Source organism: Pelophylax lessonae (genome assembly GCF_965119305.1).
Source record: "Pelophylax lessonae genome assembly, chromosome: 4".
Classification (NCBI taxonomy): domain Eukaryota; kingdom Metazoa; phylum Chordata; class Amphibia; order Anura; family Ranidae; genus Pelophylax; species Pelophylax lessonae.
In genome coordinates this window covers 633,776,188-633,800,532 of record NC_138771.1, presented here as the reverse complement: position 1 = coordinate 633,800,532, position 24,345 = coordinate 633,776,188, and the positions used below count along the sequence as shown (strand labels likewise).

General features: G+C 45.0%; 2 protein-coding genes across 3 annotated transcripts in view; both read left to right on the top strand.

The window, feature by feature from the left end:
• The window catches only part of CHD3 (chromodomain helicase DNA binding protein 3), a 407,921-nt gene that overhangs the window by 211,165 nt on the left and 172,411 nt on the right, over positions 1-24,345 (top strand). The window lies entirely within an intron of this gene.
• The window catches only part of LOC309552449 (protein mono-ADP-ribosyltransferase TIPARP-like), a 51,290-nt gene continuing 30,762 nt past the window's right edge, over positions 3,818-24,345 (top strand). Inside the window, exons 1-2 of the mRNA XM_082253408.1 lie at positions 3,818-3,935; positions 13,471-14,338. Of these exons, the coding sequence (XP_082109534.1) occupies positions 13,914-14,338 (425 nt within the window). The 5' untranslated portion in view covers positions 3,818-3,935; positions 13,471-13,913. The remainder of the gene's footprint in view (positions 3,936-13,470; positions 14,339-24,345) is intronic.

The window sequence follows — 24,345 nt, the reverse complement described above, 5'->3', positions numbered from 1 at the left end:
AATTCCAGCAAACTTGAAAAAAAAAAATAATATTTTTTACTTTCTGCTATAAAACGTATACAATAAAAAAATGTAAAAAAATGAATTTTTTTCATCAATTTGGGCCAAAATGTATTCTCTTACATATTTTTGGGAAAAAAAATCAAAATAAGTGTACATTGATTGGTTTGCGCAAAAGTTATAGTTTCTACAAATTATGGGATATTTTTATTTTTTATCTTTTTTTTTTTTTTAACTAGTAATGGCGGCGATTAGCAACTTATAGTAGCACTGCAATATTGCAGTGGACAAATTGGACACCTAACCGACACTTTTTGGGGACTAGTGACACCAATACAGTCATCAGTGCTAAAAAATATGCACTGTCACTGTACTAATGACACTGGCAGGGAAGGGGTTAACACCAGGGGCGATCAAAGGGTTAAATGTGTTCCTAGGGAGTGCTTACTAACTGCTGGGGAGGTGCTATGACTGGTGGAAGGTAAATATCCTGTGTTCCTGCCCTGTCACAGAACAGCAGACTGACTTGTTTACACAGGCAGACCGCCATTCTGCCTGTCTCCCGAACGATCAGCGGGTCTTAGCGGACATCGCATGATCCACCGGACCAGCTGATTGTCTCCCGCTGTGTCCAATCACTAGGTACGTGATCTGGCACAAAGCAGCCGCCCTGCCGCAGTATATAGCTGCTACAAAAAAAAAGAAAAAAAAATATATATATACAGTCTATACATGATTCTGCACAGAATGGCCACCCTATAGCAGTAAATCTGCTATAGGGTTGTCGGGAAATGGTTAAGTAGTGGATGTGTATAGGTTATTTTTGGAAAATAAGGATATTGTTTAGTGCAGGCATGTCCAACCTGTGGCCCGGGGGCCGCATGCGGCCCAGAACCACAGGCAATGCGGCCCACTGCCCCCTTTTTATTTATTTTTTTTGCTGGGGAGGAAGGAAGTCGAGTTGGGGGCACGGCCACAGAGGTCTCCAACTAACTGTAGGCAGAGGCTGCCTCGGAGGGGGATCATCCACTAGTTGTGTTAAATTAGTGCTGGGGGGTGGGGGCGCGGCAGTGCGGGAAGGGCGCAGCAGCGTTTTATTACTTATATACCCTAACTATAGTATATATTTTATATGCGGCCCGAGAAAATTTCTCTACACTCAATGTGGCCCAGAGAAGCCAAAAGGTTGGACACCCATGGTTTAGTGTCACTTTAATGCTACAAACTCCTAAAACAGATGAAAATCAATCATCTCAAATCATCAACTGCCACCCCATTCTTATCACATACAGCTAATGAAATCTAGAAACAGCCTCATAAAATTCTTCTGTTCAGAACATAAAAAATGTCTCCTTACCATGTAGGAAGAGATAGGAGACAGAAGTAGGTCCGTTACCAGATACAGAATGATTTCACACCCTGTCTAAGGAACAGACTCAACTTTTTATTGCTGCATTGGACCTTTCACACTCCCCACCTAGGCGCCCCAGATGCAAGTGTTTGTATGTGCATGGGGGTGAGAGGAGCTGGCATTTTTTTTTTTTTGGGGGGGAGGGGGGGGTTATTATACATAGACTAGAGGACAAAAGTCCCCTATGTGATACTACTCTGGTGTGACAGGTTCTCATGTATGTTTCATTTCTGGCCAATCCCTCTGAAAGCTAAAAATGACTATTAGGCACCGCTACTACTATGATCTCTACTAGATTCCAGGTCCTGCGTCGCATGAGCGCATTCAAGAAATGCCTTGAATTTTTATCAATAAATGCAAAGCTCTCTCTGATTGGACAAGGTGGAGGTCCTGATGTCATTGCCTGGCACCTCTCTTCCTTATGCAATCAGAGAACGCTTTAGCATGCCGAGCAAGTGACCCACTTCAACTATGCAAAAGGGCATAAGCTAGCGGTGATCACTACAGCAGTGGTGCCTACTACTGTGATTTCCAGCTTTCACAGAGGTCACTCGGGTAGGGCCCTTAATACAGCTGCAAGAAAAAGTATGTGAACCCTTCGGAATGATATGGATTTCTGCACAAATTGGTCATAAAATGTGATCTGATCATCATCTAAGTCACATCAATAGACAATCACAGTCTGCTTAAACTAATAACACACAAAGAATGAAATGTTGCCATGTTTTTATTGAACACACCATGTAAACATTCACAGTGCAGGTGGAAAAAGTATGTGAACCCTTGGATTTAATAACTGGTTGAACCTCCTTTGGCAGCAATAACTTCAACCAAACGTTTCCTGTAGTTGCAGATCAGACGTGCACAACGGTCAGGAGTAATTCTTGACCATTCCTCTTTACAGAACTGTTTCAGTTCAGCAATATTCTTGGGATGTCTGGTGTGAATCGCTTTCTTGAGGTCATGCCACAGCATCTCAATCGGGTTGAGGTCAGGACTCTGACTGGGCCACTTCAGAAGGTGTATTTTCTTCTGTTTAAGCCATTCTGTTGTTGATTTACTTCTATGCTTTGGGTCATTGTCCTGTTTCAACACCCATCTTCTGTTGAGCTTCAGCTGGTAGACAGATGGCCTTAAGTTCTCCTGCAAAATGTCTTGAAAAACTTGGGAATTAATTTTTCCTTCGATGATAGCAATCTGTCCAGGCCCTGATGCAGCAAAGCAGCCCAAATCACGATGCCCCCACCACCATACTTCACAGTTGGGATGAGGTTTTGATGTTGGTGTGCTGTGCCTCTTTTTCGCCACACATAATGTTGTGTGTTTCTTCCAAACAACTCAACTTTGGTTTCATCTGTCCACAGAATATTTTGCCAGTACAGTCTTTAGCTGACACTCTAGGATTCTTCTTCACCTCATTGAGCAGTCTGCGCTGTGCTCTTGCAGTTATCTTTACAGGACGGCCACTGCTAAACTTTCTCCATTTATAGACAATTTGTCCTACCGTGGACTGATGAACAGCAAGGCTTTTGGAGATACTTTTATAACCCATTCCAGCTTTATGCAAGTCAACAATTCTTAATTGTAGGTCTTCTGAGAGCTCTTTTGTGCGAGGCATCATTCACATCAGGAAATGCTTCTTGTGAAAAGCAAACCCAGAACTGGTGTGTTTTTTTATAGGGCAGGGCAGCTGTAACCAACACCTCCAATCTCATCTCATTGATTGGACTCCAGTTGGCTGACATCTCACTCCAATTAGCTCTTGGAGATGTCATTAGTCTGTCATTAGTAAAAACATGGCAACATGTCATTCTTTGTGTGTTATTAGTTTAAACAGACTGTGATTGTCTATTGTTGTGACTTAGATGATGATCAGATCATATTTTATGACCAATTTGTGCAGAAATCTATATCATTCCAAAGGGTTCACATACTTTTTCTTGCAACTGTATACTCACCTTTCCTCAAATTCTATAGGTCAGAGGGTGATATCACCTCCTGGGGAATATTGAGTGGGCCACACCATGTGAGAAGATGCCACAGCACAGTGCAGCATTGTCTTCCCATGGAATTTGGGCTACTCAACTTTCTCCAAGATCTGGCCGGAAGGTGGATACCTTCATCTTCCCCTAGGCACTGTTGGAGAAAGCCGGGAAAAGATAATGTCATTTTTATCCCAAACTTTTTTTATTTTTCACTTTTATTTTAGGGAAGGGAAACAACTTGAAATGTGAGTCACATTCTGAGTCAACCTGTGTAAATCATCGAGTTGTGTTACTTCGGGAAATTCCTTTCCCTAGAACCCTGTCTGTATAGATAATACTGCTTTTTGTTTTCGAGTCTTCAGTTACTCGCCGACCAGACTCATGCACGGATTATATAATAAACAGCCACTGAATAGAAGGAAGTTCCTTGTTCATTTAACAGGTTAAGGCTTCTGGGTAATGATCTCAATGAGATTACAGGGCTGGGTAGACACTGAGGAGTGCCCGGAGAACCAGAGACCGGGATATGCTGGTGCCAGGTAAGAAAATTTGATCTCATATGGTCTTCTGTCTTGAGGTCTTTGGCACTATCCAGAGAGCTAAACCTAGGGATATGATTGCTTCTCTTGAACAAAAACTTTATGAAAACTTTGTTTTGATATTTTTGTTTCATTGTGAATGATTATACTGCTATGGATTTTCAGTATTGATCTTTTTACATTATTTGTGTAGAGAGGGTTTTACTGGTCTCTGAATGCTATATGTCTGGTGTGGCAGTGCGGTACCCTGCCAGGCAGGGCTGCCATCAGGGGGGTACAGCCCATCCACATGTAGGGGGGCCCAGGCGTCCCGAGGGGCCCCAAACACGGTAGGGTTGCCACCTGTCCTTGAAATACCATTCAATTGCAAGCTCCGCCATTCTCCGCAGACTGGCACTATGTGGGGGGTTCTGCCCCTCACTAGCCCTCACAAACAGCTGTAGGCCCAACCCTCCCCTGTTCTCCAGCTGTTCACTCCTGGACAGGAGGAGCGGCATTTACTAGAACCGTTCACCTTTATGTTCCTGGGATTGAGGAGATGGGACTGGAGGAGGAGGACATGGGATGCAGGAGGACATGGGACTGAAGGAGGAGGACATGGGATGCAGGAGGACATTGGACTGGAGGAGAAGGATGACGACATGGTAGGCGGGCCCTGAAGAATGTTGGTGGTCAGGCCCAGGCCGGGAGGGGGGGGCTCAGGCCTAAAACTGTGTAAGGGGCCTCAAAATTTCTGATGGCTGCCCTGCTGCCAGGGTCTAAATCAGGCATGTCCAACCTGCGGCCCGGGGGCCACATGCGGCCCAGAACCCCAGGCAATGCGGCCCACTGCCCCCTGCCAATTTTTTTTTTTCTTGCTGGGAAGGAAGGAAGTCGGGTCGGGGGCATGGCCACAGCGGCTTCCAACTAACGGTAGGCAGAGGCTGTCTTGGAGGGGGGGGGGGGGAGGCGAGCATGTACAGTGTTTCTGACTCTTACCACCATGACCACTTCAAATCACTGAAGTGGTCATGGTGGTTAGAGTGTTTCTTTAATATCTCTCAGAAGAAGTAAACCTCTGTATACTGATTCCATTTCATTTCATCATCCTCTAGTTGTGTTAAATTAGTGCGGGGGGTGCGGTGGCGTGGGAAGGGCGCGGCAGCATTTTATTACTTATATACCTTAACTATAGAATATATTTTATATGCGGCCCGAGAAAATTTCTCTACACTCAATGTGGCCCAGAGAAGCCAAAAGGTTGGACACCCATGGTCTAAATAGAGGTTGTAACCCAGGATTCTCAGGCAGGTTGAGGGACTCCATAGGGTTTGCTCATTGCAGAAGAAACTGGCTTTTCAGTTTCCACATTGTTTTGCAAAGTCAGTTTTGGGACCTGGAGCCTGGAGACTTCAAAGTGATCTGGGAGGTAAGGAATCTCCAATCCTGGGTCTAGATTTTGTGAAAAGCCAGCACACGAATTTGTCTGGTGTGTGCTGGGCTTTTAGTGGTGACCTGGCCGTGGTTCTTGGCTTCATCCCCAGTGGTGTATTTTGGTTTGTGCTGCCCTAGGCAAGACTAAAATTGGGCGCCCCCCCCCCCCCCAACCACACCTTTATAAATTTGCCCCACTCCTTTTTTAACGGATGTGACTCCCTCCAAAATTGAAGGACTGCAAGTCCCAGTATGAACCCCTGAGATCTCATGAGGGGGGGGGGTGAGAGGAGGTGGGTGAGAGATAGAAGGGGGGGATCAATGAGTTATAGAGGGGAGATGAGAGGGGGTGGAGGGAGGGGAATGAGAGAGGGAGGGGGGTGAGAGCGGGAGGGGGGTGAGAGAGAAGGGGATGAGAGAGAAAGAGAGGAGGGGTGAGAGAGAGAGGGGGTGAGTGAGAGGGGGGTGAGAGAGGCAGCTCTAGCAACCAGTGGCCAATAGAGTCTCAGGTGGAGGGGGGGTGGCTTTTTTGCTGCCCCCCTGCAAAGTGCCGCCCTAGGCCTGGGCCTTGTTGGCCTAGGCCAAAATACAGCACTGTTCATCCCGACAGACAGGAGGTCTTTGCCCAGGAGTCAGGTGGGCTCCACTTTGGAGAGAGGTGGGAGCCAGAGCACCAAGGGACTGCTAAGTGTATGGTCCAAACATTGGTAAACAAACAGTCTGTAGAAAACAGACAAGGATCTGGAGTGTACGGCCAGAACGGCAGTGCAAGCCAGAAGGGCTGAATGTTTGTTTTGGATGGAAGACAAATGCTGAACATAGTGTGTGGGAAACTCATGTTATGATGTTTTTTCGGAACATTCTTTTACACTTGCCGACTGCCGCACGACTATATACGGCGGCAGTCAGCCCCTCACAGGCAGAGTGACGTATGGGTACGTCACTAGCCTGTGAGGCTCTAGGGAGCGAGCGCTCCCGCTTGTTCACGGACCCCCCCGCGCGAGTGAGTGGCGGACCCGATGTCCGCCGCTCACTCGCGATCGCTGGTTACACCGGGAGAAAGGCAGGCGGCTAATGTAAACACAGCCGCCTGTCATTCTCCCCTGTGTAACAGCACAGATCATACGGTCCTGCTATATAGGACCATATATCTCTGCTGTTACACACACAGCCACATCCAATCACAGTTAGAATCACGCCCCTAGGGACACACTTAACCCCTCCCTCTCAAATAAAGTTAACCCCTTCACTGCCAGTGTCATTTTTACAGTAACAGTGCATATGTATAGCACTGATTACTGTAGTAATGTCACTGGTACCCCCAAAAGTGTAAAAAATGTCAGTCATGGGTCCGATCTGTCGCAGTCCCGCAAAAAAAAATCGCAGATCGCCGCCATTACTCGTTAAAAAAAAAACAATAAAAATGACAAAAATCTTTCCCTTTGTTAGTAAACGCAATAACTTTTGCGCAAACCAATCAAAATACGCTTTTTGTGATTTTTTTTTACCAAACATATGGTAAAAAAAAAATTGGCCTAAAATGTTAAAAAATTTAGATTTCTACATTTTTTTTTGGGGGGTGGGGGGATTTCATATAAAAAAATGTGAAAAATATTGTTATTTTTGCAAAATTGTCGCTCTTTTTTTGTTTATAGCGCATGATCAAAAAATCACACAGGTGATCAAATACCACCAAAAGAAAGCTCTGTTTGTGGGAAAAAAGGACGTCAATTTCATTTGAGTACAGCGTCGCATGACCGCGCAATTGTCCGTTAAAGTCACGCAGTGCCGAATCGCAAAATAGGCCCTGGTCAGGAAGGGGGTAAAATCTTCCAGGGCTTAAGTGGTTAATAAAACTGGGCAGGAAAGGCCCTTAAAAAGGAGACGAAAGCGAGTGGCTGAGTCCCTAAAGGTCTACCTTTCATGCTAGTTCTCACACTTAATATAGGAGGATGGTTTACCGTTGGTCACTGCCTACCTGATAGTTCTGAAGGGTCCATTCACATTTGTGTGTTGTGACAATGCACACTAAAAGGCACACAACAGCAGATAGGAATACAGTTGCTCCATGTGCAGGGCCATTCTTTGTGAATGACACCCCAAAGCATTTTACAGTAGAGCCCAAAGAACAATGCATTCCAGCACACCACAACACGTATGCAGCTCGCTGTGTTGTTAAAAAGGATCATGCATGTTTTTTTGTCCATTGTGATATATCACCAGCTCACTCTTATTGGATAGAAAGTCTAATTGCAACACGTGTACAGGCCGAACTTTCCAACAAAAGTGATAGTTGGAGGGGTTCAGGGAAAGTGCCTCCTCTGATTCTCATCCGTCGATGAGGGGTAACAGACAAGTTGCCCTCAAGTCGCTCTTTCCTTTCCCCCTTTCTTTTCCACATGGGCCTTGCCATATTTTAAGAAAATGAGACAGGGAAGTTCATAGTTCTGGGCAGCTGATTTCTAGGATTTGTCAGGGATGTAATCCAAAGAGACCATCTCTGGTAGCAGAGAAGCATCTTCTGAAATTATTTCTGTTTGTACTGTACATACTAGTGTAGCGCATCCCCTGCAGGAGTTGCTGGATTTCTGGTCCCCATATTCCTGCACAGCCAGGCAACATGAACTTTTGACTCCCATTCAAAGACAAGGGAACAGTCCAAAAACAGTCCAAAAACAGTCCAAAAACTTGTCTTTGTTGTTTTATTGGGGAAAACAACTTAGATAGGGTATAGGATTTATGGGATGCCCAACTTGACTTGAAGAACAATGATGAGGACAACGTCCTTCTCTATGTAAGCCAGAAAATGAACATACACTTGACTGTATTCCCTCTGGAAAAGCAACATTCTCTAAGAACCTGTCAATTAAATCCTCCTTTACAGGAGCTCTGTTTCCCAGAGTAGAATCTTAGCAGAATCTCAACTTGCAGGAGTCCTATGTCCCATTTTTTGGAAATACCAGTCCCCTGGGCTGCTTAGTGTAATGTCCCAGAACAAGGTTTTGGGTCACAACTTGCTAGCACGGTCCCAGAAAAACTTGTTGATATTACCTCTGGTAGCTTTAACCCTTTCTCGTCTTGGAAAATGCAGAAGTACTCACGTTATCCCTGGAAATTCTGTTGCCCAGAAGAGATGACTAATCTGGCCTCCTACTGTACAGGTCCTTCTCCGCAAGCCAGGGTGTATCTCAACTGAGACCATGAAATAGTGGAGATCCCTCAGTACTTATTCCTCTCTCAGCAACCCGCCTGGAGGCAGAGCCCGCCTCAGCCCGGGGTCCCTTTCTAAGCCACACGACACAGCTTCCTCACTCCATCTTCATCTCTCCTGCTGGCCAGGTTTCATCATATTTAAGGGCTGATCCTTCCACCCCACCAGAGCCTTCTGCCTGGAGTCTGGCCAGATTCCCTCAGGTATGCAGTTTAGCACCTCCTGGCCTCCACCCACTACCTTCCAGAAGCTTCTGCAAGCTCCTACAACCAGGTTGAGGTACCAGAGGCCTGACCTGTAGAGCCCTCCTGCCTGACCTACAGTAACCTGACCTAACAACAGAGTGACACAACTACCATAAGTCACAAAATAAATTTACCTACACTAGTTGCACATTGGAGGGTGCTACACAAGATTTTCTGAAATGTTACAAATTAAAATGTGTTAGTCGATAGGGATGGGCTTGGTTCGACTTGAACATCAGCTGTTCGTGTGTTTGCTGAATACACCAACAAATGGAGCGCTCGGCGGGAGGTTCGTCGGCCGATGAGCGCCCCATAATGCACTGCGCTGGTGCAGCGAATAAATTACCGATGATTGGCCAAAGCATGCACATGACCTGTATGCTGTGGCCAATCACAACACAGAGTCCTGTCAGAGCCATGATTAGCCAAACGCAGGCTGCCTATAGCCAATCATGGCTCAGAGGCTAAGTCCACGCCCCACACTATATAAGGCTGCTGCTTACACGGCAGCCATGTGTACTGTATGATAATAGAGATTAGGCAGGTAGTTAGTGGATAGTGAGTTGAGTTAGATTAGTGCAGTCAGTGTAGTGAACAGGCATACCCCACTTTTATAATGTATAGATATGTTGTAGTCCTGGGTCCCCTCTCAGTGCTCCCCAAGTTTGGTATCCCTGACCCTGTCACTTATAGTTTGTGAGCAGTGCCATGCCAAGCTGGCCAAGATTTCCCATAGATGCCAAAGTTAGACAGGGAGCAGTGCCATACTAAGCTGAACGAGATTTCCCATAGATACCAATGTAAAAGACAGAAAGCAGTGTCATGCCAAGCTGACAAAGTTTTCTCATAAACACCAATGTTAAAGACAGGGAGAAGTGCCATGTCAAGATTTCCCATAGACGCCAATGAGCACCTAAAGCTGAAAATTGGTCTAGGCAGGAAGGGGGTGAAAGACTGTGCCCTGTATTTAAGTGGTTAAGGGGAACCCTATGACAGAATAAAAAATAAAAAAACCCCTTGGGTCTGGTACAGATTTTAAGGGGAAATCCACACCAAATTGAAAAAAAAAAAAAAAACGTTGTTTGGTCCCCATACCAGGCTGCTTGCCCTCAACATAGGGAGGGTGCTTTGGGGGGCCCCCCGAAGCACCTTGTCCCTATGTTGATGGGGACAAGGGCCTCTTCCCGACAACCCTGGGTTGTGGTTGTGGGGGTCTGCGGGTGGGGGGGCTTATCGGAATCTGGAAGCCCCCTTTAACAAGGGGGCCCCAAGATCCTGCCTCCCCATGTAAATGGATATCGGGTACATTGTACCCCTACCCATTCACCCAAAAAGTGTACAAAAAAAATAAACACAAAAGCCAGTTTTTGACAAGTCCTTTATTAAAAAAAATAAATAAAAAAATAGTACCCCCCCCGATGTAAATCCATAATTAATCACGACGCCCGCCGCACCCGAAAAATAGAAAAAAATTAATAAATACGCTCCCGCCTCTTCAGACGCCTCCCGACTAATGGGCTGCTTGAGTGCTTGAGCCAGGACAGCTTTTTTACCCCAAAGCACCCTCCCCATGTTGAGGGCAAGCGGCCTGAAATGGTTTGGGGGGGGGGGCGCTCGCTTGTCCCCTTATCCTGCCCAGCCAAGCTGCTTTCTTGGATAAGGGTCTGGTATGGATTTGGGGGGGGGGGCACGCCTTTTTTAAAAAAAAAAAAATTATATCTGTATTGCTGGGAGCCGACAGTACATTACAGCCGTGAGCATGTTTAAATTACGTTTTTTCTTTTAGTAATGTCAGTATTGCTGCAGCAGGTTACATACATCGTACAAATGCGCCACTTTACAGGCACATTAAGGGGACCCCCAGGCACGATATTTAAAGGAATTTTTCATTTTTATTGCTTAATTTTAAGCATTATTAACCACTTCCTGACTGCCCACAGTAATATTACTGCGGCAGTGCGGCTCCCCTGCGTCCAGTCATGTAGTATTAAGTGACTGAAGTGCAGGTGATTCCGGCGGCGAGCCGCGCTCCTGCTGTGTTTAGACTCAGCGGGAGGTGGGCCGTGGGAGGAGAGGTGGCGATTGCCGCCTTCTTCCCCCGATCATCCGGTAAATGAAGAGAAGACCTGTCTGCTCATGTAAACAAAGCAGGCGGATCTTCTCTCAGACAGGCAGGGACAGATCATCAGTTTCAGCTAAGCTACAACCCCAATCTCTCTGTGCCTGTCACCGAACCCCCCCCCCCCCACAGTTAGTAAGCATCTAGGCATACATTAACACCTTTGATCACCCACTGTGTTAACCCCTTCCCTGCCAGTGTCATTATTACAGTAACAGTGCATATTTTTAGCACTGATTACTGTAGTAATGTCACTGATCCTCCCAAAAGTGTCAAAAATGTCAGTCAGGGGTTCGATCTGTCCGCCGCAATGTCGCAGTCCTGCAAAAAATCGCTGATTGCCGCCATTACTAGTAAAAAAAACAAACAATAAAAATTATATAAATTTTTCCAGTAGTTAGTAGACGCGATAACTTTTGCGCAAACCAATCAATATACGCTTATTGCGATTTTTTTTACCAAAAATATAATATTATATATTAAATAAATTATATATTTTGATTTTTTAATTTGAGAATGTGAAAAATATTGTTATTTTTTCAAAATTGTCGCTCTTTTTTTGTTTATAGCGCAAAAAATAAAAATCACACAGGTGATCATATACCACCAAAAGAAAGCTCTATTTGTGGTAAAAAAAAGGACGTGAATTTAGTTTGGGTACAGCGTCGCATGACTGTGCAATTGTCCGTTAAAGTAACGCAGTGCCGAATCGCAAAATAGGGCATGGTCAGGAAGGGGGTAAAACCTTCCGTGGCTGAAGTGGTTAAAATTACTGCTCCTGAAAAAAAGATTGTTTTAAAAAATTTTTTTTGCATTGATACATGTCCCCCAGGGCAGTTCGCAGGGGGAGTGTTCAGCTCATCACCATTAGTCGGTGTGGTTCATTTCATTGGACAGGTAGAACCCCTTCCGCAGTCAAAAATATATGCCAATATATACTCAAACATATGCCAAACCTTCTTTTTCCCATTTAGATCATGCTCTGCCATGATTTCTTTCATTCTTTAGTGGGAAACAACCTTTATTACTCCTGTGCATCACCATCAGTCTTCATCAGTCAGTAGAATTCAAGGGCAGCTGCTGGGTTCTCAGTTCCAATTGATGTAGACACATCACCAGATATACATCTCTCAAGAGCCCCTTCCGTTTTCTAGTCAAGGCAGCAGCATTGTTTTGCTGCAAAAGAGATCAGTGTATCCACGTAAAGAGAGCACAGAGAATGCTGGGTGAGAGGTGGAGTTCTGTAGTCCAGCAGGCAGGGATGACATCATTGGTTCAGAATAGGCACTGGGTTGTCAGCCCAAACAGGAAATTAGGAGTACCCTGGATCTTTGGTAGATCAACTGATACTTTTCTGTACTAAAGGCTACAACATAAGCATTTCTTTTGCCCAGACATACACTTTAACCACTTAAGCCCCGGAAGATTTTACCCCTTTCCTGACCAGGGCCTATTTTGCGATTCTGCACTGCGTGACTTTAACGGACAATTGCGCGGTCGTGCGACGCTGTACCTAAATGAAATTGACGTCCTTTTTTTCCCACAAACAAAGCTTTCTTTTGGTGGTATTTGATCACCTGTGCGATTTTTTTTGATCATGCGCTGTAAAAAAAAAAAGAGCGTCAATTTAGCAAAAATAACAATATTTTTCACATTTTTTTATATGAAATTCCCCCAAAAAAATGTAAAAATCAAAATTTTTTAACATTTTCGGCCAATTTGTTTTATGCTACATATGTTTGGTAAAAAAAAAAATCGCAAAAAGCGTATTTTGATTGGTTTGCGCAAAAGTTATTGCGTTTACTAACAAAGGGAAAGATTTTTGTAATTTTTGGTGTTTTTTTTTTTTAACGAGTAATGGCGGCGATCTGCGATTTTATTTGCGGTACTGTGACATTGCGGCGGACAGATCGGACCCCTGACTGACATTTTTGACACTTTTGGGGTTACTGCAGTAATCAGTGCTATACATATGCACTGTTACTGTAAAAATGACACTGGCAGTGAAGGGGTTAACTGTATTGGAGAGGGAGGCGTTAAGTGTGTCCTAGGGGCGTGTTTCTAACTGTGATTGGTTGTGGCTACTGGTGTAAGAACAGAGATCAACGGTTCTACATAGTAGAACCGTCTGATCCCCATTCTTACACAGGGAAGAATGACAGGCGGCTTTGTTTACATCAGCCGCCTGCCTTTCTTCCGGTGTCACGGACGATCGTGAGTGCCCGGCGGACATCGGGTCCGCCGGGCACACGCACGGGGGTGTCCGGCGAGCTCGTTCCCTAGAAGCCTCACAGGCTAGCGACGTAGACCTACGTCACTCTGCCTGTGAGGGGCTGACCGCCGCAGTAAATAGTCGTGCGGCGGTCGGCAAGTGGTTAAGACTTAGCGACAACTTCACACATCCCATCACAAAACAATACTTATTTTATAATTAGACCATTTTTCATAAGATTCCCTTAGCAGAGATAAGAATGTTTGTTACAAAAAAGCCAAGACCAACTCATTGATTATGTTACTAAATTGACCAAGGTCTTTTCTTTTTCACAGAAAGCAACGATCACCCGTCAAGACCCTGCAGCTGATCCAAAGACGCGTGGACTTCAGCCTGGAGACTGGATTATGATAGAAAGGAAAAAAAAAACAGAACCCCAAGAACTTATCTTCTCAAGTGGAAAGAGTCACCCCAGATGCCCATGGTCACATCCACTGTTGTCCAAGCTTGCTAGCAAAGGCTCCTGGATGAATGGTATCCACCAAAAGCTATTGTGGTGGAGCCAGAGGACAACCCCAATGCCCTTCAAGAGTTACCCCACCAAAGTTAGGAGCATTAGAAAACAACGCTCTGTGCAACTAGCTCAGGACAACATTTCCAGAGAATTTGACTGTTTCCTGGATATGTATCAAGATCAAATGAAGAGAAGGCATCACCCTCTATAAATGTGACTCCGAATAAATAGTTTCAAAGTAGTCCGCCAGCTGTTCAATGGGACATGCATCAATTTAGAGGGAAGAGAAGGAAGACATCATCATTAGACATTAAACCAGAAGAGATCACTGGACTTGATCCCGCACACGAAGAAATATCTCTACAACAATTGGAATTTTGCACAGAGAATACTTTTAGAACAGATAACTTGCCCAGTGAGGTCACACTGTATAGAGCAGAACTGGTGACGTTCAATGCCAATATCCACCATAGCCACCAAGAGGATGACATAGATATCTGTTCAAATTTTTTGATTGGCCGATGCTTTCAGGGTCTTTTGTGCCCAAAGCACCACACTGCATGGCCGTATGTATGGCAGCTGAGGTATAAAGGTACGGATGTTTGGTTTAACATTGACCTAGGAGCTCAACTGGTCCTGGAGAGGCTTTACAGTGACCCGGCTACAGCCCACGTCACCGGATTCCACCAGTAAGTAGGAAAAGCAAAGAAAAGCAATTCATTTTTACATTAAATCTACAAATTTTATTCTCAATTCTAAGCGCAGTATTTTCTTATCCAGATCTTAAAGCGGTAGTATACCGCTTTTTTACACTTTTACCTACAGGTAAGCCTATAATAAGGCTTACCTGCAGGTACAATTAATATCTCCTAAACCGGCGTGGTTTAGGAGATATTCGCAGTGCATGCAGCCGCTCACGCGAGCGGCGCATGCGCTCTGAAGGTCCGGGGGGACCTTAAGTTTTGTTTGCCGGGAGCTTGCCGGAAAATCACTCCCGCGCGCATGCGCGGGAGTGACGTAATCGCGGCTCCGGCCAATCACAGCGCCAGAGCCGCCGAACCCGGAAGAGATGCCGAGGGATCATGGCAGCGCCCGCAGCGATGTCCGGGGGTCCGTGTCGGGGCTTCGTTCTAAGGTAAGTAATACATAATGAGCTAGTATGCGATGCATACTAGCTCATTATGCCTTTGTCTTGCAGGTTTTTTTTTTTTTTTTTGCGTTTATGGGTTTACAACCGCTTTAAGTGTTCGTGCCAAAAGGCTTTTAAAAACACAGATCGTCTTTAACCACTTCAGCCCCGGAAGATTTTACCCCCTTCCTGACCAGGCCCTATTTGCGATTCGGCACTGCTTTATTTTAACGGACAATTGCGCGGTCGTGTGACGCTGTACCCAAACGAAATTTACGTCCTTTTTTTTCCCCACAAATAGAGCTTTCTTTTGGAGGTATTTGATCACCTGTGCGATTTTTATTTTTTGCGTTATAAATAAAAAAATAGCGACAATTTTGAAAAAAAAATATATATATATTTTTTCACATTCTGCTATATGACATTCCCAAAAAGAAAAATTTCAAAATCAAAGTTTTTTAACATTTTAGGCCAATTTGTTTTCTGCTACATATTTTTGGCAAAAAAAAAATCGCAATAAGCGTATTTTGCTTGGTTTGCGCAAAAGTTATCGCGTCTACTAATACATTGTATTTGAGGAAAGAAAGAAACACAAACACATACTAATGGGCATAACACATAATTCATTTGAGACTGTCCTAGCCAATTCAGTTTACCTACCTGCCGACCACAGTAAATATAGAGCGAGCGGGCAGGAGGTACAGGCACAATCAAGTACATGTATGTGACCGACCTTCTCTCGGGTTTGGGTATGCATGCACGTGCCCCCCCATGCTGTGATTGGAAACAGCATGAGTTTGGCAGCAGATTTCAGCCAATGATTTTGGCTGAAACCTGCTGATGTCCAGTCACACACAGAATTCTGTGTTTACGAAAAACACAGAACTGTGGGATTGATTTACTAAAATCTGATGCAGCTGTGAATCAGCCAGATCAGAAAGTAAAGGCAGCACACATTACACTTGTTGAGCACACAGTTAACCCCTTGGTTGCCCCTAGATCAGGGTTTACTGTAGAGTTCCTCCTAAGGTTGCTAGGGGTTCCTTGAGCAATGGGCGATTTCTGCCTCTCAGATAAGTTCCCACTGACACCATTGTTCCTTTTATCTATCTGTAAGGGGGTAATTCTTCCCAATGATGACAAGAGTAAGGAGCATTCTTCACACTGACTGTCACACTAATGTGTCATAAGTTGTAGATTATTCATTTTTAGCAGGGGTTCCCCAAGACTTGAAATTAATTTTAACCTCTTCCAGACCACCCGCTGTTTTTTTACTGCAGCAGTGCGGCCCTCCTGCGTGAACCGACGTAGACCTACGTCGGTCCCATGCCTGCAGCTAAGGGGTCAGTGCGCGCCCGGCAGCGCGCTCCCACCCCCACTTGGCAGCGGGGACTCCGATGCATGGGTCAGTCGGCTCCAATTGCCGCCTGACACCCACGATCGTTCCCCGCTGAGAGAGAAGAACGGTCGGCTGTTGTAAACACAGTTGACCATTCTTCTCTCCGGAATGATCATAGAGCACCTGTGATCCTTCTATATAGGACCACAGGTCTCTATGATTATTTCACAAGCCACGCCCCCATACAGTTAGAATCACTCCCCTAGGCTCACATTTAACCCTTTGATCACCCACAATTTTAACCCCTTCCCTGCCATTATTTCAGTAACAGTGCATATTTTTAGCACTGATTACTGTAGTAATGTCACTGGTCCCCCCAAAAGTGTCAAAAATGTCAGTTAGGGGTCCGATCTGTCCGCCGCAATGTCGCAGTGCGGCTAAAAATCACAGATCGCCGCCATTACTAGTAAAAAAAAAATTGACATAAATATTTCCCGTAGTTAGTAGACGCGATAACTTTTGCGCAAACCAAACAAAATACGCTTATTGCTATTTTTTTTTTTGCAAAAATATGTAGCAGAAAACAAATTGGCCTAAAATGTAAAAAAAATTTGATTTTTAAATTTTTTTTTTTGAGAATGGTATATAGCAGAATGTGAAAAATATTGTTTTTATTTTTCAGAATTGTCGCTCTTTTTTTGTTTATAGCGCAAAAAATAAAAATCGCACAGGTGATCAAATACCACCAAAAGAAAGCTCTATTTGTGGGAAAAAAAGGACATCAATTTTATTTGGGTACAGCATCGCGCGGCTGCACAATTGTCCGTTAAAATAACGCAGTGCCGAATCGCAAAATATGGCCTGGTCACCTGTGCAATTTTTATTTTATGCGACAATTTCGAAAAAAAAAAAAAAAAAAACAATATTTTTCACTTTCTGCTATATAACATTCCCAATAAAAAAAATTGAAAAAATCAAATTTTTTCATCCTTTTAGGCCAATTTGTTTTCTGCTACATATTTTTGGTAAAAAATTTCCAATAAGCGTATTTTGATTGGTTTGCGCAAAGGTTATCGCGTCTACAAGCTAGGGGAAAGATTTATGTCATTTCTATTTATTAATTTTTTTTTTTTACTAATAATGGCGGCGAACAGAGATTTTTAGCAGGATTGCGGCGGACTGTTTTTATATGCTGTTTTCTCTTCTAATAAATGTGAGTGGAATGTATGAAACTGGGATTATGTTTTAATTGCAACTTCTAACTTGGATCCTGCACTATTGGAGATTGTCTCTTTCTTCTTATATGTCATTCTGGAGCACTGCTAAGTGGTGTGGAGCCGTTTAGCGATTGTATGCCAGAGAGTACTTTCATTATTTGCAGTGTCGATCCCCAGTGGGTCTAGAATTTAGGTGAGCAGACATTTCAGCTGGTGATCTGAGCACAAGATTGAAGAAGAGAACACGCACCAAGTGATTCACACGTGCACTTTATTGATTAGAGACAGTGGACTTTTGCACATTTTGCACTTTAGGAGTTGTTTATCTGTGGATTGCACTTTTAAGCCATTTAAAAGGTTTTTCAACACAAGCACTATTTCTGCACTTTAGGAATTGGTTGCACTTTATTATATTAGATACTTCTTTTGCACTGGAATTCATTTTTCTCTAAGTTTTTATATAGCCACTGTTTTTCATATGCATGTTCATTTGAGCAGCGCTGTCACACATGTTATATTTTTGTGCGTTACATGCCATTTAACGCAGTATTTTTTTGTGTGTTAGTGCACATTTAATGCCGTATATTTCTGTGCGTTATTGCGCATTTAACACAGTATATTTCAGTGCGTTACGTGCCGGGCCGGTGCTTCCACTAGGCAAACTAGGCAGCCGCCTAGGGCGCATTGCCACCTAGGGGCGCAGCCACGAGTCAGCACTCATGCTCCATCATGAATGATCCTTGTGAGCTGAGGAAAGGGGCGTCAGTGGGGAAGGAAGAAGGGACAGAGGAAGATGCCAGGTGTCTGGGGCAGTGGCAGAACTACCAGGCCCTGGCTTTCCACCACTGTTGGGGGAGCCCTAAGGGGCAGGAAAGGAGCCCACTGGAGTGCTAGCTGCATAATGATCCTCTTCGTCAGGAGCTGAGCGGCCTAATCCCTGGGCGGGAAGTGACTCTCTAAACTGAGCTGGTGGGCAGCCATTAATTTCCCTGGGTCGGTATTAAGCAGGGAGTGGAGGAGAGCTGAACCTGAGCCGGAGCTCGGCACTGGAGGGCGGCACCTTTACTGGAGCAGAAGCGACGAGGCAACGGAATGGTCTGAGGATGTTGGTGATGAAGGAGGTGCGGAGCTCTCTGACTGCTGCTTCTCCCTTCACCAGGAGCCGGTTGGAGTTGTGGTGAGCACTGTGGTCCAGGAGAGGAGCGTCCTCGGAGAAAGAATAAGCAGAATCATGGTGAAGGAGGGCAGAGTGCAGGCCATTCTCTTCATACTGCCCAGTAAGTGTCCCCAGAACAGGGAATCAGGGTCCCTGGGTGTGACATGGAGTATCCCTGGTGTGAAAGAGAATTGCGGTCACCAGGTATGCCATGGGGAATCGGAGTCACCAGGTGTGACATGGGGAAGAGGGGTCACAAGTGTAACAGGGGTTTGGGGTCACCAGGTGTGCCATGAGGAATTGGAAACCCTGGGTGTGCCATGGGGGATTGAGGTCCCCAGGTGTGACATGGAGGAACATCAGGGTCCCCAGGTGTGACATGGAGGAACATCATGGTCCCCAGGTGTGACATGGAAAAACATCAGGGTCTCCGGGTATGACATGGAGGAACATCAGGGACCCCTGATGTGACATAGAGGAACATTGGGATCACTGGGTATGACAGCATTACATGGAGGAACCATCAGATCAGGGTCACTGGATATGACATAGAGCAATTTTTAACCCCTTCCCTTTTTATTTTTTGGGGGGGGGGTTGCAAGTAGTTGATCTTGCCTAGGGCGTAAAACAGTCTAGCACCGGCCCTGGTTACGTGCCATTTACTGCAGTATATTTCAGTGCGTTAGTGAATGTTTAACGCAGTATATTTCAGTTCATTACGTTCCGTTTAACGCAGTACATTTCTGTGCATTATTACATGTTTAACGCAGTATATTTCAGTGCAATATGTGCTGTTAAACGCAGTATATTTCTGTCCTTTTAGTACATTTCTGTGCGTTAGTGCACGTTTACCGCAATATATTTCAGTATGTTATTTGCCCTTTAACACAGTATATTTCTGTGCGTTACTGCACTTTTAATGCAGTATATTTTTGTGCGTTACTGCACGTTTAACGCAGTATATTTCTGTGCGTTACTGCACTTTTACTGCAGTATATTGTAGTGTTTTGGAGGAGTGTGTCTGTGTAGTGAGTACTCAGGTTAAAGTGCACCAAACACCGCTTTCCATTGAATAAAGTGCATCCACTTACACATTTCCACATCTTTATTACTATTTGTTTATAAGCACATTTCCATTATGTCCAGGAGGCCAACAAGGAGAGGCAGATGTTCCCATGGCACTGTGAGGGGGCCAGTAGTGTATGTGTCCACAGGCAAAGGTGGACATGGTCAGTCCTCAGGCAGGGCATCATTTCCTCTGTTTAGTGATGTTACCCGTGCTATCCAGCCACAGCATGCAGAGGAGGTGGTGGACTGACTTACTAAACCTTCCTCATCCTCCGTTACCCAAGGAGAGACTAGTGCACAGTCCACTGCAGCTGCCAAAGTGGCTAAATCTGCCTCCTTGTCCACAGATATTCCTGCCATAGCCCCAGCATCAGGCATGGAGGAGTCAGCTGAGTTATTTGAACACAGCGTCAGCCACTTGATCCTTGACGATGCACAGGCATTAATTACTTGATTCAGATGTTGGGTATGAGGTTGAGGAAGGTAGGAACATGAGCCTACAGAGAGGGGAGAGCACTGGTACACAAATTGTCATGTTCCCCCAGCCGCAGCGTATTGCCAAGTTATCTTCAGAGATAACGAGGATGAAGGAGATGATGATGATGAGGTCACTGGCACAACTTGGGTGCCGGATAGAGCAGAGGAGGAAAGTGAGGGTGAGGAACAACCCCAACGAGGCAGCCATCATGGAAGAGTAGAGAGCAGCCACCCTATTCCTTCACATTGAGGAACTGTTATCTCCCAGGACCCTTCCTGTCTGGGCCTTTTTTTAGCACATGTGCAGCCGATCGCACTGTTGCAATTTGCAAATTTTGTCTCAAGCACATCAAGCGTGGCAAAAACAGCAGCCATTTGGGTACCACATGCTTGGCAAGGCATTTAACCTTCCACCACTCAGCCCATTGTCAAGAGCACCTGAAAGCCATGCTATTCTGTTCCTTCTCATTACTCACCTTTGTCTATCCCTGCTATACCTCATGAACTCTCAGCAGCCTCCACTGACAGGGATGCTGGTATAGTGCAGGGTGCCTGCGAAAGGACCCAAGAATACATGGCATCAAGGAGAAGGATCTCTATTGGTTGGCAACCCTCCTTGACCACCGTTACAAGGGGAAAGTCTCAGAACTCATCCCATCCCCACAGAGGGTGCAGAAGATTACACTTTAAAGAGGAGTTTATCTAATCCTTTCCCTGACTCTGGTAGGTTATAGTGTCATGGAAAATTTAGCTTTGAGGCTTCTGATGGTCAAGAGAGGAGCGGTGGAGAAGGGGGCCACCTAAGTGATGCATTTCACAATTTTTTTAGCCCACGCCGCACAGGGCTTTCAGCTTCCACATCCCCGGCAGCTCTGGCATCATATGTTGGACCATTATCTAGGGGTAAAAACAGAGATGGAGAGCTTTCCAGTTGACGATCCACTGGGTTACTGGGTCATGAGAAAAGACCACTGGCCCAGTATGCAACTGAGCTGCTAGGCTGCCCTGCATCCAGCATGTTTTCTGAACGGGCATTCAGTGCTGCTGGAGGTTACTGATAATGGAAAAGCGTCTATCCACAGACTCTGTGGATCATCTGACATTTATCAAAATGAATCAGTCCTGGATTACCAGCAGCTATGAAGCCTCTGATGCCGATGTCATTGATTACGTGTTTTTTAAGTGTTTTTGGGATGTGGAATCTCTGCAAGACTTCTAGGCTGCCTAGTGTTGTGGGTGTTGATTTCATCTGAAATATTTTTTTTTTTGGTGTAGGTTTCATGGGCACAATTAACACCCAAAGACCAATTTTTCCACACCTGTTTGACAGGTGCATATCTTTTCAATTTTTGACAGCAAGGCTAATTCTTGCTTTCATCAAGAGTACCTCTATAGGGTTATGGTGTGAAGGGGCCACAGAACCCCAAAGACCAATTTTTCCATACCTGTTTGACAGGTGCATATCATTTCAATTTTTGACAACAAGGTCAATTCTTGCTTTAACCAAGAGTACCTCTATAGCAGTGATGGTGAACCTTGGCACTCCTAATGTTTTGGAACTACATTTTCCATGATGCTCAATTACAATGCAGAGTGCATGAGCATCATAAGAAATGTAGTTCCAAAACATCTGGGGTGCCAAGGTTCGCCATCACTGCTCTAAAGAGTTAGGGTGTGAAGGCACCTTCGACACCCAAAGACCAATTTTTTCTATCCAAAGTCTACAGAAGAGAACCAGAATTTATCCAAAAAAATCTCTAATCTTGTTCCCAGTGCACTACATTGTGATCTCATCACACAGACTAGCCCCCCAAGCCGTTGTTTACAAAATAAAGAAATTTTGCAGGGAAAATGTCATTTTTTTGGCTTTATAAATGCAATTATTTCTGCAGCAGCTTCTATACACAGTACAGATGTGCTACTTTACAGGTAGACTAAGGGGACCCCCCAGATAATATATTTAAAGGAATTTTTCATTTTTATTGTTATTTCTCATTTTGATGCTTTCACTTTAAGCATCAGAAAATTACGTTTTTTACAAACTTTTTTTTTATTGATACATGTCCCCCAGGGCAGTATCCGCACCCCCAAAACCATTGTATGTCTAATTACTTGCATATAAGCCTTTAACATGGTGGGCAATTTTGATTTTTCCAGTTCGGGTCCCATAGACTTCAATGGGGTTCGTTACTCGCTTCCGAACGTTTGCGATATTTGAAAGTTCTGGTGCGAACCAAACAGGAGGTCGTTCAGCCCATCCCTAGTAGGGAAAGGTTACCCGTCTGACAGGGACAGTGCTTAGAGGCAGGGAAAGGTTCTGGAGGAGTAGGGACAATGCAGGGAGTATGTCTACCTCTTTCAAGAAGCTTCCCTTTTTGAGTGTGGTCATGGCACAGACTGTTAGCGTCTTCCATTCTTCAAACCGCTATTCCATGGCTGTCACAGTTGTAAGTGGCTCCTAAGGGGTGTGCTCCCCCACTGGGCCTGTTTGTACTGGCTGAACTTTTCTACAATATACTGCAGTTGCCAAACTTGGACTATGTGGGGCTTATTTACTAAAGTCAAATAGACTGTGCACTTTGCAAAGTACAGTTGCACCCTGCAAGAGCAGTTGCTCCAGAGCTTAATAAATGAACAGAAGCTCTGCTGGCTTCTATCATCCAATCATTTGCAAGCAAAATGCTGTTTTTCTTTATTTTCCTTGCACGTGATTGGGTATTCTTTGCAAATGAAGCTTTACCTCATTTACGAAGCTCTGGAGCAACTGCACTTGCAAAGTGCACAATCTATTTGCCTTTAGTAAATCAACCCCTGAGTGTTCACTGGTAATGGCACCACGCTGCACCTAGCCCACACATGGACTTCTGTCGTGTCAACTGATTTCAGTCACATAACAGCAGGGACTGAGAGGACAATGTACATGGACCAGAAGCATTCTGCTTCTGGCACCACTGGTCTGGCATCAGTTTTCTTTAGAGCCCCATCTCACAAAGGACATGATGAACATGTAATGACTTGCTAGCACATGGTTCTTCCGAGATGCAGCTCTCCAAACACCAATGCCAGCAATGATAATTTGGAGTTCTCTTAAAAACGAATCACTGAATTATGAATAAACTGACTTGGCTATCTTTATACTCAAGGTTTACCAGTCTATTTTTGGTGAAGAAGGTTTCCTGATGTAGCACCCTCCCAGGTAGGTGCTAGGCAAAGCATATGTGTGACCCTGTCCTGCTTATCAGGAGGGTCTGATCTGTTAGTTAGCCTGTCAAATGCTTCCAGGTGTTACCTGTTGAGTCTGGGGAGTCTCCCCACTGTATCCAATGAGGGACCTGGTTGGACAGTGTAGGAAACCTAACCAATAGCACACCAGGGTTTATGACTGCCCCAGTGGGTGGGCATTGCTGCAATGCATCCTGGGATTGGGAATAAATCCGGAGGGGGCATGTGACAGAGTGTCTTTTGGCGGGAGCAAAGTCCCAGGAGGAGGTGGACGGCTGTCTCTCCTCCTACTGAAGTGAGGAAGGTGGCCCAGGCAGTCGGCCTAGGGACCAGAGGTATAGCTGTGCTGCAGATCCAGTGTGTGCTGACCGAGTGGAGCTGCTGGGCAGAATACTTCTGGAAAAACAGTATTGTGAGTACTCAAGAATCTGCTCAGGGGTCTGTCTAAGAGAGGGGACCACTCCAGTGGGGTCAAGGGGATCCAGAAGTCAGCTAACCCAGAGTGATACAGTAAAGGGGGTGCCAAGTTGTTAAGCCCTGAAGATTAGGGTGTAAAGGGGGCGCCAGGAAGGGCCCTGAAGTTGCTCAGCGGTGCAGTCTAATATAAAGGACAGCTACCTCAGGAAAGGAGTGCCTTAGGAAGCTAAAAGGACTCTTTCACAGCCAAGGGCAAAGTAAAGTAAGCGGCCTAGCCGTTACTAGCTCAAACAGCGTTAACCAGCGTCAGTCAGCGTTAGCCAACGTCAGTCAGCACTTTCTATACCGTCCATGCCTATTGTGCATAGTTCAGTTTACTTGAAGTATCCCACTCATCCCTTCTCCTATCCAAGTTCCTAATAAAACATAAAAACCAAAGAAACTGGACTGGTCCTTGTCTGAGATAAAACACTTGGAAACATGTCTGAATGCTCTACTGTTACCAATGGTAACCCAGGGGAACCCACACTCAGCAGCTTCCATGGGAGTAGTGCTACACTTAACTAGAGTTTTGTGGTCCCCGGAGAATCGATTTAGATGTCATCTGGAATTTAACAAGACCTCAGTGCCATCCGTGGCGCAAAACCTTTCACATTAATTGTAAATGACAC